This window comes from Helianthus annuus, chromosome 6 (assembly GCF_002127325.2).
Source record: "Helianthus annuus cultivar XRQ/B chromosome 6, HanXRQr2.0-SUNRISE, whole genome shotgun sequence".
Classification (NCBI taxonomy): domain Eukaryota; kingdom Viridiplantae; phylum Streptophyta; class Magnoliopsida; order Asterales; family Asteraceae; genus Helianthus; species Helianthus annuus.
The window spans coordinates 122520490-122537460 of NC_035438.2; the positions used below are offsets into that span (position 1 = coordinate 122520490).

General features: G+C 42.2%; 1 protein-coding gene across 1 annotated transcript; it reads left to right on the top strand.

Moving 5' to 3' along the window:
• Positions 1-1638: 1638 nt before the first annotated feature.
• On the top strand, positions 1639-16713 carry LOC110933014 (nonsense-mediated mRNA decay protein 2-like). The gene is made up of 2 exons (XM_022176257.1): positions 1639-1959; positions 16312-16713. Exons 1-2 carry the CDS (start codon positions 1639-1641, stop codon positions 16711-16713), a joined length of 723 nt encoding a protein of 240 aa, XP_022031949.1.
• The last annotated feature ends 258 nt before the right edge of the window (positions 16714-16971 follow it).

Here is a 16971-nt window from a genome sequence, read left to right on the forward strand (position 1 = left end):
AAAGAGTCGAACTTGGACTTATCCAAGATTTGTGCAGATGCTGATCGATCATGCATATCCAGAGATTGAATGTGATTTGAAGAATGATTTGTTAGTTCAATCACACATGAGCAATGATTCTCTCAAACAGCTTGGTAGATATCACCCAAACCATCCAGAACCAAAGATAGTTGTTGAATTCTTCGGATTTATAAAGGATGCGAATTATGTTGATCCTGATCCAGTTGATCATCAAAACTGGAGAAATGCAGAAGAGATGAAGGAAGCAGCTTACGGTGATGAGCTAAAGACTCTTGAGGAGTTCAAAACCACCCGAAATGACTGGTTTGTCAAAGAAACTAGGAGGAGAGGTAAGAAGGTTACTCCTAAATCACAGGAGGGTGAGGGGTCTTCATCGCAGCCAAAGAAGAAACAAAAGAAAGTGACAAAGACGTTATTGGTTGATGAACCTGAGGTAGATGAGCCGGTTGTTACTGCGAAAGAAGATCTGTATGCTGATATTGATCAAGTGATGCTTAATGTTGATGATTTAGTGTCTGAGCAAGTAGCTAATGTGGAAGCTGAGAAAGAGAAGGTTCTTGATGATGTTGAAGGTGATGATGTCAATAAAAGTACAACAAGCTCTTCGAGTTCTTCAGATGATGAAGTAGATGAGACTGGACGTCTAACAAGAATTCAAGAGGCTACAGAAAAGAGAAACAATTACGGAAGAGGAAGAGACAGGAGAAAGATGATGATGCCTATGTTCCATCTCCAGAGCACGTTTCTGAATCACAATCACCTTCAAGCGGCAAAAAGAAACCATGTGCAAAGAAAGGGATTGTATCTCCGAAAATCAAGAAAGTTACTACAAAGATTACAAAGCCGAAGATTGTGTTGAAGAAGAAACCAGCCAAAGAACCCAGTAAACCATCAACTCCACCACCTGAACCTACACCAATACAATCACCACCACATCAAACACTTCCACAACAACCAACACCTCCACAACAACTTTCACTAACAAAACAACCTACTCCACCCAGACAACCATCACCATTACATCTTTCATCACTACATCTCTCTCCACCACAACAACAAACCTTGCTCACTTCCCAAGAAATATTTCAAACACCACCACTCACTCAAATTCAACTAACTCCTGGTTCTTCTGGCTACAGAGGTCTTCACATTCCTCCGGATAATCTTGAAGATATTGGAGATTTTGGCTTTGCAAACGATGAACAAGTAAAGAAGTTAGAAAAGAAGATGGATGACGTGTTGAATGAAAACAAAGTAGTTGCAGCAGAAAGCAAGAAAGTTGCTGAACGTGAAAAGATTCTTGAAATAAGCGTGAAGAAATTAGAGTCTGACAACAAAGCCTTGTTAAAGAAGATTGATACCGATCAAACTGAAATTGATTTTCTGAAGGTGCGAGTAGCTGAACTTAAAGAAGAAAAGGCTCGCAGAGATGAGCAGAACAAGTATTTCGAGATGAAAAAACAAAGAGCTTGAGGCTGCAAAAGCATTGAAAGAGCATGATTTCTACATGTTGAACAAAGTTGTTGAGAATATGCTTGGAACGTCAATTGAACAAAGATTCGAAGAGATACAAGTTGAAGAGTTTAGGGCAAACGCCAAGCCGAGATTGACGAACAGATGAAAGATAAGGGTAAGGGTGCTGAAAGCGGTGTGGCAGTTGTTGAGAGATCAATTGTTCCATCTCTAGTCATTGAGAATCCAGTTCCTATATTTTTCATATCAGCAATCTTCGAAGAACCTGTAACACTGGAAGATCTAGCTGCTGATGACGATGAGGAAGATGATGAGGAAGATGATGATGATGATGAGGATGATGGTGAAGAGGGTGATGACGAGGAAGATGACGATGATGAGAAAGTATTTTCTGCTAGCAGTCATGCATTCGACATCAACTACCAACCAGAATACGAGTATAAGTATGTAGAGGATGCTGATATTGTGACAACCCTCACAAAACCAGGTATCCGTACGACTTAATTAACTATTAATTGTTGCCTAATTACTGTGCTTAACTGAGATTTCTGATAAACTGCTACTTGATTGTTGATACTTGTACATATCTGCATCATACTTTGATTTTTCCGTCACTGCATTATTTACTTACTGAACGCTAGTGACAAACATGATGCACAAAAGCACAGTAGCATTTGAACGGATAACCTATGGAACATGCTGATATAGCCAGCATCAGGCAAACACTGCCTCTAAAGGCCTGTATGAGCCAGAAATATTTTACTGCACCCATAGTGTGTGTAAGGATACAAGGGTTGTATAATTGTGTCTCTAGGAATAAGATATAGAGATTGGATGTGCCTAAAACGTACTCTAAGCACAAAACACGGCATTTTTATCAACATACTAGCTTCTAGCTAATTAATAAAGTGCCAAGACATGAGGAATTATTCCTGACACTTTGCAGAATAAATTGTGTCGCTAAAAATATTATTTACAACGCTTAAAGGATTACTTAAGCACTTTAACGGAATACTATCCGACCGAACAACCGGACTATACCCGGAACATAAAAATATTGCCAGAAATATTATTGGTATTTTTCTGAGCCAGTTAGGGTCCCTGATTACCCTAACACCCGCTTTATAACGCATTAAACAACTAACGGGGTTAATCCCTAAAGTTAACCGACTTAACCAAACTAAACTCTAACTGAACGATCAAGATCCAACCGGGTGACCCCACCCCCCTTAGGGCCGGTTTGGTCCCTTTGGAACTAGAGCGTACACTTTTTAATTATTTAATTTGATTTCGTGGATATCTAGACTTGTAAACCGATGGACGATGATCCTAATTTTTCTCTATATAAACACACACTCACACATAGAAATCACATCCACCCAACTTCACTCTCTCTCTTGCTCTCCTCCCTCTTCTCGGCCGTAACCCACCCCCACCACACCTCCATTGTCGGTTTTTGATCTAGCCATTCCAAGTGCACACCAGTGTCGGGGATCACGTACGAGGAAGCTTGAAGCAAGCGGAAGCTAAAGGACCACGTTCATTTGCTTTTATCCACGCCGTTTTCGCCAAAGATCTTCCCTAGCCCCGAGCTAGAGGTATAACATTTAAAACTTGTTCTTGAACGTATCTAAAGTGGTTAAAAGGATTTTTAACGGTTAAAAGTCGGTAATCCATCTTTTGAATCTAAAAAGTCTACTAAAAATCGAATATTGTTGGTTAAAAGCATATAACGCGTGTAAAAGTCGTAGTACTTGAATATGTTGATTGTTGAGGCCCGATCTACGTCGTGGTGGCTCTTATCATCGTTTAACCCGACTTTGTTAAGATCCCGAATCTTGACATACACTTGTTTCTTTTGTACGAGGGTTAAAAGGTGAAACTCCACCACACGGGGAAACATGAACTTGTGTAAAAGTGTTTTGACATGAAAAATAGTATTTAAAACGAGCCGATCTACGTATGTACAAGTGGTACATTCGTAGAACCAAGTGTCGAGAAAATCATGTTTTTATATAAGTTGGATAACATGTTTACAAAGGTGATTTTTATAAACTACAAGTGTATAAACACTTGTGAAACGAAAGATCCGACAAAATAACAATTTTTATAAAAATTGTCGGGAAGTTGTAAAGAGTGATTTGCTCCAAAAACGGGGTTTTTGCAAGACTAAACTATTTTATACATAGATCCACTAAATGTAACGAGATCTACACAATAGTTTTAGAAAAACTACAAGTTCATGTAATAATGTGATTTTACATACTAGTCTACAAGTTTGAAGTGTTGAAACTTGTGTAATGTGTTGGAAATTGATTGGTTGATTTAAAGAAATTGTTGAAGTGATTTTGTAGAAGAAAATGATACGCTTGAAAGCGTGGCCACCTCCAGTTACAGGGGAAACTCTGGCGAAATTTTTCTAAAAATCTAACACTTAGAATTATTTACAAGTGTTAAACTATTTTGAAATGTTTTCAAAATATATTTCGCCATGACTTTATTTATTAAATAATCGGAGGTGGGATTTTCACAAAAACTAAACGTGATAAATATTTATTCGATAAATATATTTTTCATCACACTGTTTATGATTATTTTGTGAAAATATATAAATATTATTTTTAGAGTAAAAATAATATTTACAAACTTTGTCGAACCCAAAATAATACCAACGCCTTCACGACAAACATATAAGTTACAACGGTAATTACTATTACCACTTAAATCGCCAAAACGTAACTTACGCCTTATACGGAAATATTCATAAATGCGGATATTGTCAACGTATTATTTTGGAAAGTATTATGTAAAAAGAAAATATTTTATTTTTGAGAAAAATAATTATATTTTGGAATGAGAAATAAAATATATTAAGTGAGACTTAATATTATAAACACGCATGTATTAACTCCCAAATCCTTGGGAAGGAGATTTTCTACCAAGTATATACACGGAACGGTTGTCTAACTGTTTCCCGAAAATGTAAACTATAAAGCTAAGGCACGGCCATCCGTCTAATAGAATTAGCACATGTAGGTCGTTGCGCAACAGTTGGATATTTGGATTACTTGGTATTGTGACGCACTCACTGTGAGTTCATGTCCCCCTTTTCTCTTAACTGTTTTCAGTTTTATAAACTGCGGGGGTGAAATACATGTTACTATGATTATGAATACTTGATACATGGTATGGTTAGCGTAAGGAGGTTTGTTACTCAGATCATGTGAGTGGGTAGGCACAACTTGAGGCCATTAATCCTCGTAGTAGGACCGAGGGACAGGAGCGGTAGATCTATCTGGGTGTAGCGAGCCCAGCCCCAGGTCCAGCATAACGGACCTCGGGGTGACTTAGTGCCCGACGCATAAATCCGCTAGGTTTTAGTCATCCCTACTTGCACTTCACACATATCAATGGCCTTGCAAACCATTGGTGATCTCTTTTTCCTTATTTGCTACATACCAGGTTTTTGATAAAGATAAAGGTTTGTTTACGCACTTTCGCATGAACTCGCTCAACATTATTGTTGATTTTTCAACTTACATGTATTTCAGGAAATTAACGATCTGGCGCGGTATGGCTTGTTTTCCGCTGCATTAGGCCCGAGGTCATCCAGGGTTCGAGGCTTGTGACTCTTTCCTGGACAAGTCACAGTCCCTGAACCATGTTTACTTTAAGTTTGTATTTGTAATGTTTAGACAAGGTTATGGTTGTTGGGTGTTAACCCATTAAGACAATGTTTTACTATTTTATTTTAATGGATGATCTTGCATATTTTTTTTAATTCATATAGCTTGTTATGATTAAGCTATGGTATTAAGAAGTCACACCAAATTAACCACGCTTCCGCAAAGCCAGGGTGTGACAGCTTGGTATCAGAGCTCTGATCATAGTGAACTAGGATTCCTTCTCGAGTCTAGATATGATCACTAGGGCTCTCACGAAAACATTTTTACTGCATACCACTTAAGTCCAGATCCAAAACCTTTTTATAAACAAATGTTGAGCATATTTTATTTATTATTTTTAGGCTCAGTCTGGGAGGCTGAGGCTCGGTCTGGGAGACTGAGGCTCGGTCTGGGAGGCCGAGGCTCGATCTAATGGATCGAGGTAGTTGGCTAGTGGGACTAGGGAGTCAGTCTGGGAGGCTGGGAGAATTTGCTAGTGGGACTAGGGAGTCAGTCTGGGAGGCTGGGAGAATTTGCTAGTGGGACTAGGGAGTCAGTCTGGGAGGCTGGGAAAGTTTGCTAGTGGGACTAGGGAGTCAGTCTGGGAGGCTGGGAAAGTTGGCTAGTGGGACTAGGAAGGACAGTCTGGGAGGCTGGGAGGCTAGTGGGACTAGGAGAATTATGTGACTATTATTTGGTAACTTATGTGATTACCTGATTTACTGATTATTTGTGCATACTTGTGATTGTGTTACAGACACATGGATACATCAGGCACCGGAGACTCAGATACCACTGGACCTCTACCCATAGTGTCGGATGACATTGTGTCATCGGAGCGTGAGGTGCATACCTCAGACTACACGAGCACGGATGATGATGACTTCCAGCCGTTCGCTCTACCCGACGGCATTGATGAGCATACTGATGACTCCTTGCCCTTCGCTTTACCCGAGGGTGCCTATGAGCCTATTGATGGCGATCCTGCTGAGTATCTTCCCCTTGTTGTGATTCCAGCTCCGATTCCTCTTGCTTCTTACCCAGCACACGAGCTATTACTAGACGCCGAGGCTGACGGCGACATTGATCTCTACGAGGACGAGCCTTTTGAGGACGAGGTTCCTGATGCAGCCCCTTTACCCGCTGGCGGTCCCTTGATGATTGCTGATGCCCCAGCTGGAGACTCGCAGGTTCACTCACCAGTCCCAGACTCTTTTGAGTCTGTGGCTTCTGCTCCGTCTCACGAGGTGAGCATTCAGCATTTTGTTCATGACTCGGACCCTGATCAGGCATCTTCTGCCGCCCCCATTCCGAGCCTTGTATTTGAGCACGACGATATTGAGGATTCCGATCCCGTTTTTCCTCCAGGATTTGATCCTGACCGCGACATTGAGTATATTCCTATGGACCATCATATGGAGGACCCTGTTGATCCCGTCAATCCTATTGATCCCTTTGATCCAGAGTTTGATTTTGACATGGCTTTTGACGACCCGGAGCCTACCGTAGCCCCAGAGCAGGCAGCTGCTTTCGATCCTGTTCATGAGCATGACTTGGTACATGCTGACGTTCCTGTTGAGCCCGTTTTGGCAGACCCGCCTATTGGCGATCTTCCTATTGATGATGCCCCTTTGCTAGTTGCTGATCATGCTGTTGATCCTTTTGTTGACCCACCTTTGATTGCTGACGTCCCTGTTGACCATCATATTGATCATGTTGGTCCTGTCGTTGCTCCTTTTGATCCCGTACCCATTGAGCCTGAGCACGCTCTATTTGTAGAGCATATGGTTCCACCTGATGAGGAGGCTCAGCACGGTTGGATACCGGCTGACGAGGATGTTCCACCGCTTCCACCACATCACACTGAGGCACACCATACCGATTTTTCATTTCAGATCCCACAGTCTGTACCTCCAGCAGGGCCTGGAGAGGGCTCTTCAGCCCACCCTTTTGGTCACATACCGATGCCTATGCCTTTCGTACCTCAGATGACACCTGTTCCATCCACTGTTCATGTAGCACCATTCGATCCCACCAGCATGCCACTGCTTTGGTCATCTTCCTCACCGATGCCACCCACTGATCCATATCATCCATTCCATATGGGACATACCATAGAGGACGTCTTGATGTCCTTTGTCCATCAGCATGATTCCCATACACAGCGACTCCAGGAGCTCGAGAGAGCTCAGCTATCTTTTGGTCCATATCTTGGTCAGACATCTTCATCTTTTCAGCCTTTTCGATCATTACCTCCTGACTATGCTGCCCGACTTATGACCTTGGAGCAGCAGATTGCATCTGTTATTCGCACTCAGCAGGCGATGGAGGAGGACTGGCTTCACTTACGCCGCTTACTCTACGCTCACTTTCCCCCTCCTCCACCCCCATCCGCATAGGGCTCATTGGTGCCATAGTGGTAGGCGATGGTGAGACGACCGCGATTGTGACTGCACAGCCTTTTGGAGACCATCTGACGATACTGATTTTTGTTGATATTTGTTGATGCACTGGATGTATGTGACACTGATGTGATATTGTTTTTGACAGGGGTGATGTAGCCCTATTTGATTTGTGATTGTATGATACAGTGACGTACTGATACCCTTACCACATTATGGTCTCGATATATATAACAATCGCCGTATTCTCACCATATCTGATTCACTTGATTGCTTATTTATGTTTTGGGACATGGGATGTTGTATATATGATATTTGCAACATGGGATGTTGGGACATGGGATGTTGTATGTATGATATTTGCAACATGGGATGTTGGGACATGGGATGTTGTATGTATGATATTTGCAACATGGGATGTTGGGACATGGGATGTTGTATGTATGATATTTGCAACATGGGATGTTGGGACATGGGATGTTGTGTGTATGATATTTGTGACATGGGATGTTGGGACATGGGATGTTGTGTGTGATATATCAATAACATGAGATGTTATATGCTATTACTATTACTATATACGTATGATTATTATGGCCTAATCGACGTACGCATCTTTAGAAGATGGCACCAAGACGTCAACCACAGCCGATGACCACTACTCCTGAAGAACTACAGCAAGTTATTGCTGCCGCCATTGCTCAATATGCTGCCTCGCAAGGAGGACCAAGCGGAAGTAGCTCGAACATCAACGGCAACCAAAATCCTCCTCATGGTAACCCTAAGTCATTAAGACATACCATGGCCTAAATGGATTCCTTTAGCAGATGCTAATGCCGTTCCTATGATGTAATGTATGTGCAGGGTGCACCTACAAACAATTCTTGGACTGCAAGCCCATAAACTTCGACGGCACAGGTGGTGCTGTTGCTTTCGTCCGCTGGGCAGAGAAGACCGAGTCCGTACTTCGCATGAGCAAGTGCGCATTGGATCAGCAAGTCACCTACATCTCAGGGCTATTTGTGGATGGAGCCCTATCCTGGTGGAATCTACAGGTTCAGACCCTTGGCGAAGCCGCAGCTTACGCACTGACCTGGACAGAGTTGAAAGAGCTCATGCGCAAGAAGTACTGTTCTCGCGCTGAAATTCAGAGGTTAGAGACCGAATTCTGGCACCTAAAGATGGAAGGTTCCAAGATAGCTGAGTATGTCCAGAGGTTCCACGATTTGTCGCACGTGGTACCCTACATGGTTACACCGGAGTTCAAGAGGATTGAACGCTTCATCTGGGGATTAGCTCCTCAGATAATCAGCATGGTGACTTCTTCCAAACCTGCAACCATCACGGAAGCCATTGATCTGAGTGTGGCTCTCACCGAAGAGGCGATTCGGTTGAACAAGTTTGATGGGGTTGAGCCCAAGAAGAAAGAGACTCATGTGGAGTCATCTGGTGGTAATAAGCGAAAGTTTTCGAGTTTCAAGCAGAGCACCGGGATGGTGGTTAAGAAGGGAGAATCGAGTGCGCCAGCTCAGGATTCAGCTGGTGGTAGAAAGAAAGGGAAGGGATACATGGGTGCACATCCCAAGTGCAACTCATGCCAAAAACATCACTCTGGTCGTTGCAGCCTGAGAGTTTGTGAATCATGTGGGAAGACTGGTCATACGAAGGATTTCTGTTGGGCTAATGCAGGCCGGGGAGGCCAAGGAGGAAATGGGAATAGGAACAACCGTGGTGGTGCTGGGAACCGCCCACAAGGAAACCTGGGAGGTGATGGAAACCGTGCCAACAATGCTAACCAAGCAGGCGCCATGAATCGGAACCAGGGAAACCATCAAGTTGGAAACAATGGTGGAAACGGGCAGAGGCCCGGATGTTTCAACTGTGGAGATCAAGGGCATTATAAGAGGAATTGCCCAGAATTAAACTAGGCACGCGGAAGAGTGTTTAACATGGAAGCCAGGGAAGCGCGCCAGGATCCCAACGTTGTCACTGGTACGTTCCCTGTAAACCAACGCTATGCATCCGTTTTGTTTGATACTGGTGCCGATTATAGCTTCGTATCGCTAGAATTTAGAAACATGCTTGGTTTAGCCGCTAGTAAGTTAGATATTCCATACTCGATCGAATTAGCGAATGGGAAGTTAGTAGAAGCTAACGAGGTGATTCGAGGTTGTGTAATCGAGCTGGGAGAGCGTGAGTTTGCTCTCGATCTACTACCAGTCCAGTTGGGAAGCTTCGACGTGGTAGTAGGGATGGATTGGTTATCGAGTAACAAGGCAGAGATAGTTTGCCACGAGAAGATTGTTCGTATCCCGACCGATGATGGTGAGACCATTGTTGTTCATGGGGAGAAGCGTGAGACGCCGTTAAGGATGATTAGCTGCCTGAAAGCAAGGAAGTGTTTGAGGAAAGGATGTGTTGCTTTTCTAGCACACATTGTGGATAAGAAGGCTGCTGAGCTAAAGATCGAAGACATCCCTGTCGTGAGGGAATACCCAGAAGTCTTTCCAGAAGACTTGCCTGGCTTGCCACCTCAAAGGCGAGTGGAGTTTCGCATCGACTTAGTTCCAGGCGCTGCGCCTGTGGCTAAGGCACCTTACAGACTTGCTCCGTCTGAGATGCAAGAACTGTCGACACAACTTCAAGAGTTGTTAGACAAGGGATTTATCCGACTAAGCTTCTCGCCTTGGGGAGCTCCAGTTTTGTTTGTGAAGAAGAAGGACGGTAGTTTCCGTATGTGCATCGACTACAGAGAGTTGAACAAGCTGACAATCAAGAATAGGTATCCCCTGCCAAGAATCGATGATCTGTTCGACCAGCTTCAAGGTTCAAGCTTCTATTCAAAAATCGATCTTCGATCTGGATACCATCAGCTACGGATACAGGAAGAGAGTATTCCGAAGACAGCCTTCAGAACTCGATATGGACACTACGAGTTTCTGGTTATGCCGTTTGGTTTGACAAACGCACCTGCAGTGTTCATGGGTTTGATGAATCGAGTTTGTAAGCCGTACTTGGATAAGTTCGTGATTGTATTCATCGACGACATCTTGATTTATTCGAAGACAAAGGCTGAGCACGAGCAGCATCTTAGAGCCATTCTGGAGCTACTAAAGAAGGAACAATTGTACGCCAAGTTCTCTAAGTGTGAGTTTTGGCTACGTGAGGTGCAATTCCTTGGGCACGTGGTGAATGGAGATGGAATCCACGTGGATCCCACAAAGATCGAGGCGATCAAAGATTGGGAAACGCCAAAAACGCCAACCGAGATTCGGCAATTCTTGGGTTTGGCTGGCTATTATCGAAGGTTCATCGAGAACTTTTCAAAGATCGCTCAACCGTTAACACTCCTCACGCAGAAAGATAAGAAGTTTGATTGGGGAATCAAACAGGATGAAGCGTTTCAGACATTGAAGGATAAGCTTTGCAACGCGCCAATCTTAGCTCTACCAGAAGGTACTGACGATTTCGTGGTATACTGCGACGCATCGCGTCAAGGATTGGGTTGTGTGTTGATGCAACGTCAAAAGGTTATCGCCTACGCATCACGCCAACTGAAAGTGCACGAAAAGAACTATACCACTCATGATTTGGAGCTAGGCGCAGTGGTCCTTGCTTTGAAGATCTGGAGACACTACCTTTACGGTACAAAGTGTACAATCTTCACAGATCACAAGAGCCTCCAGCATATATTCAACCAGAAGGAGTTGAACATGAGGCAAAGACGATGGGTCGAGTTGTTGAACGATTACGACTGCGAGATCAAGTATCATCCAGGGAAGGCGAATGTGGTCGCTGATGCCCTAAGTCCTAAAGAGAGAATCAAGCCCATAAGGGTTAGGGCTATGGAAATGATAATTCAGACCGACCTTTCCTCACGCGTTCGTGCAGCACAGAAGGAAGCTTTCAAGGAGGGAAACCGTGAGGAAGAATATCTCCGTGGGATGGAGAAGATATTGGTGCCAAACAAGGAAGGAATGTTGTGTTTTGAGAAAAGGATTTGGGTTCCTCTGTTTGGTGGTTTAAGACAGGTTATCTTTGATGAAGCTCACAAGTCGCGGTACTCTATCCACCCTGGAGCGGATAAAATATACCAGGATCTCAAGGATTATTACTGGTGGCCCAGGATGAAGGGCGATGTTGCTATTTACGTGAGCAAATGTTTAACTTGCGCCAAAGTTAAGGCGGAATACCAGAAGCCTTCAGGACTTCTGCAGCAACCGAAAATTCCCCAGTGGAAGTGGGAAGAAATCTCCATGGATTTTATTACAAAGTTGCCAAGAACGCCAAGAGGCCATGACACTATCTGGGTGATAGTGGATCGCTTAACAAAGTCAGCACACTTCTTACCTCTCCGCGAGAAGGATAATACAAGCAAATTGGCTGAAATCTACATGAGAGAGATTGTTACACGCCATGGAGTACCTCTCTCGATTATTTCTGATAGAGATGGGAGATTCGTATCGAGGATATGGCAATCCTTCCAGGAAGCTTTTGGCTCAAAGCTGAATATGAGCACAGCTTTTCACCCGCATACCGACGGTCAAAGTGAGCGGACGATTCAGACGTTGGAGGACATGCTGAGAGCATGTGTGATGGATTTAGGCGGTAGCTGGGATAAGCATTTACCCCTGGTTGAATTTTCATACAACAACAGCTACCACACCAGTATTGGTGCCGCGCCATTCGAAGCGTTATATGGGCGCAAGTGCAGGTCGCCGCTCTGTTGGTCTGACGCAGGCGATAAACAATTAGTAGGTCCCGATGTAGTTCAGGAAACTACAGATAAGATTGCGCAAATCCGAGATCGCATTAGTGCGGCTCGTGACCGTCAGAAGACCTACGCAGATCTGAAAAGGAAACCTCAGGAGTTTGAGGTTGGGGATATGGTTTTGTTGAAGGTATCACCCTGGAAGGGTGTGGCACGCTTTGGGAAACGTGGTAAGTTGAATCCGCGCTACATTGGTCCTTTCAAGGTTTTGGAAAGAATTGGGACCGTAGCATACAAGTTGGATCTACCTGCCGAACTGAATAATGTTCACGATACATTTCATGTATCCAATCTGAAGAGAAGTCCAACTCAAGTTAACGTTGCCATTCCTACCGACGAAATTCATATTGATGACACGCTCCACTTCGTTGAAGAACCTGTTGAGGTCACGGATTGGAAAGTAAACAAGACCCGCCGGAGCAGTGTCAAGCTCGTCAGAGTTCGCTGGAATGCTAGACATGGTCCTGAGTTCACCTGGGAGCGTGAAGACCGAATGAAGGAGAAATACCCCCACTTATTTCCTGAGAACCCTGCTTCTACAAGCAGAATTTAAAATTTCGGGACGAAATTTATTTAACGGGGGGAGAATGTGACAACCCTCACAAAACCAGGTATCCGTACGACTTAATTAACTATTAATTGTTGCCTAATTACTGTGCTTAACTGAGATTTCTGATAAACTGCTACTTGATTGTTGATACTTGTACATATCTGCATCATACTTTGATTTTTCCGTCACTGCATTATTTACTTACTGAACGCTAGTGACAAACATGATGCACAAAAGCACAGTAGCATTTGAACGGATAACCTATGGAACATGCTGATATAGCCAGCATCAGGCAAACACTGCCTCTAAAGGCCTGTATGAGCCAGAAATATTTTACTGCACCCATAGTGTGTGTAAGGATACAAGGGTTGTATAATTGTGTCTCTAGGAATAAGATATAGAGATTGGATGTGCCTAAAACGTACTCTAAGCACAAAACACGGCATTTTTATCAACATACTAGCTTCTAGCTAATTAATAAAGTGCCAAGACATGAGGAATTATTCCTGGCACTTTGCAGAAGAAATTGTGTCGCTAAAAATATTATTTACAACGCTTAAAGGATTACTTAAGCACTTTAACGGATTACTATCTGACCGAACAACCGGACTATACTCGGAACATAAAAATATTGCCAGAAATATTATTGGTATTTTTCTGAGCCAGTTAGGGTCCCTGATTACCCTAACACCCGCTTTATAACGCATTAAACAACTAACGGGGTTAATCCCTAAAGTTAACCGACTTAACCAAACTAAACTCTAACTGAACGATCAAGATCCAACCGGGTGACCCCACCCCCCTTAGGGCCGGTTTGGTCCCTTTGGAACTAGAGGGTACACTTTTTAATTATTTAATTTGATTTCGTGGATATCTAGACTTGTAAACCGATGGACGATGATCCTAATTTTTCTCTATATAAACACACACTCACACATAGAAATCACATCCACCCAACTTCACTCTCTCTCTTGCTCTCCTCCCTCTTCTCGGCCGTAACCCACCCCCACCACACCTCCATTGTCGGTTTTTGATCTAGCCATTCCAAGTGCACACAAGTGTCGGGGATCACGTACGAGGAAGCTTGAAGCAAGCGGAAGCTAAAGGACCACGTTCATTTGCTTTTATCCACGCCGTTTTCGCCAAAGATCTTCCCTAGCCCCGAGCTAGAGGTATAACATTTAAAACTTGTTCTTGAACGTATCTAAAGTGGTTAAAAGGATTTTTAACGGTTAAAAGTCGGTAACCCATCTTTTGAATCTAAAAAGTCTACTAAAAATCGAATATTGTTGGTTAAAAGCATATAACGCGTGTAAAAGTCGTAGTACTTGAATATGTTGATTGTTGAGGCCCGATCTACGTCGTGGTGGCTCTTATCATCGTTTAACCCGACTTTGTTAAAATCCCGAATCTTGACATACACTTGTTTCTTTTGTACGAGGGTTAAAAGGTGAAACTCCACCACACGGGGAAACATGAACTTGTGTAAAAGTGTTTTGACATGAACAATAGTATTTAAAACGAGCCGATCTACGTATGTACAAGTGGTACATTCGTAGAACCAAGTGTCGAGAAAATCATGTTTTTATATAAGTTGGATAACATGTTTACAAAGGTGATTTTTATAAACTACAAGTGTATAAACACTTGTGAAACGAAAGATCCGACAAAATAACAATTTTTATAAAAATTGTCGGGAAGTTGTAAAGAGTGATTTGCTCCAAAAACGGGGTTTTTGCAAGACTAAACTATTTTATACATAGATCCACTAAATGTAACGAGATCTACACAATAGTTTTAGAAAAACTACAAGTTCATGTAATAATGTGATTTTACATACTAGTCTACAAGTTTGAAGTGTTGAAACTTGTGTAATGTGTTGGAAATTGATTGGTTGATTTAAAGAAATTGTTGAAGTGATTTTGTAAAAGAAAATGATACGCTTGAAAGCGTGGCCACCTCCAGTTACAGGGGAAACTCTGGCGAAATTTTTCTAAAAATCTAACACTTAGAATTATTTACAAGTGTTAAACTATTTTGAAATGTTTTCAAAATATATTTCGCCATGACTTTATTTATTAAATAATCGGAGGTGGGATTTTTACAAAAACTAAACGTGATAAATATTTATTCGATAAATATATTTTTCATCACACTGTTTATGATTATTTTGTGAAAATATATAAATATTATTTTTAGAGTAAAAATAATATTTACAAACTTTGTCGAACCCAAAATAATACCAACGCCTTCACGACAAACATATAAGTTACAACGGTAATTACTATTATCACTTAAATCGCCAAAACGTAACTTACGCCTTATACGGAAATATTCATAAATGCGGATATTGTCAACGTATTATTTTGGAAAGTATTATGTAAAAAGAAAATATATTATTTTTGAGAAAAATAATTATATTTTGGAATGAGAAATAAAATATATTAAGTGAGACTTAATATTATAAACACGCATGTATTAATTCCCCCATCCTTGGGAAGGAGATTTTCTACCAAGTATATACACGGAACGGTTGTCTAACTGTTTCCCGAAAATGTAAACTATAAAGCTAAGGCACGGCCATCCGTCTAATAGAATTAGCACATGTAGGTCGTTGCACAGCAGTTGGATATTTGGATTACTTGGTATTGTGACGCACTCACTGTGAGTTCATGTCCCCCTTTTCTCTTAACTGTTTTCAGTTTTATAAACTGCGGGGGTGAAATACATGTTACTATGATTATGAATACTTGATACATGGTATGGTTAGCGTAAGGAGGTTTGTTACTCAGATCATGTGAGTGGGTAGGCACAACTTGAGGCCATTAATCCTCGTAGTAGGACCGAGGGACAGGAGCGGTAGATCTATCTGGGTGTAGCGAGCCCAGCCCCAGGTCCAGCATAACGGACCTCGGGGTAACTTAGTGCCCGACGCATAAATCCGCTAGGTTTGAGTCATCCCTACTTGCACTTCACACATATCAATGGCCTTGCAAACCATTGGTGATCTCTTTTTCCTTATTTGCTACATACCAGGTTTTTGATAAAGATAAAGGTTTGTTTACGCACTTTCGCATGAACTCGCTCAACATTATTGTTGATTTTTCAACTTACATGTATTTCAGGAAATTAACGATCTGGCGCGGTATGGCTTGTTTTCCGCTGCATTAGGCCCGAGGTCATCCAGGGTTCGAGGCTTGTGACTCTTTCCTGGACAAGTCACAGTCCCTGAACCATGTTTACTTTAAGTTTGTATTTGTAATGTTTAGACAAGGTTATGGTTGTTGGGTGTTAACCCATTAAGACAATGTTTTACTATTTTATTTTAATGGATGATCTTGCATATATTTTTTAATTCATATAGCTTGTTATGATTAAGCTATGGTATTAAGAAGTCACACCAAATTAACCACGCTTCCGCAAAGCCAGGGTGTGACAGATATGTATGATAGGGTTGAGGTTGAGGATTGCACAGATGATGAGAGTGTAAGTGAAGATACTTCTCAGTATCCTACGCTGATGGAGTTCTTTACTGAAGAGAATAGAGATGAGTTAAGACGGAAAGTAGCTGATATCTTAAAAGATAAAAATTTCGATGGTACTCTGAAGGATATGCAGAAGGAAGAACGGCAAAAGTGGTCTAAAAACAGTCACGAGAGAAAATTCAAAAGGCCTTTGAAGTTCTATCAGAGAGATCGAAGCATTTCACTTGGTGACATAATTAGCTGGGGTTTCCTGCCTCATGTTAATGCATATGCGATCAGAAGGGAGTTTGGAGTGCAATACTTTGAACGTTTATATGATATAATGTTGAGGAGCTGTCGAAAGTAAGAACTTTAGAGTATCCAGTACAGAAAAATGATGTCGCAATGTGGGGGTACATAAAGTTTGAATCGTTGAAGGATTTTCGACACTGGAAACCGCATTATCCAAAGAGAGTGCAGAGGATAGATCCGGTAACAGGGGTTGAAGAAACGATACTTAATGTTAAAAAGCCAAAGACGATGAAGAATGTACCAATGCCGAAGATGGAGCAGGAATTTTATAAAGGCTTCATGGGCTGGGTATACAGATGTATCTCTACAGAAG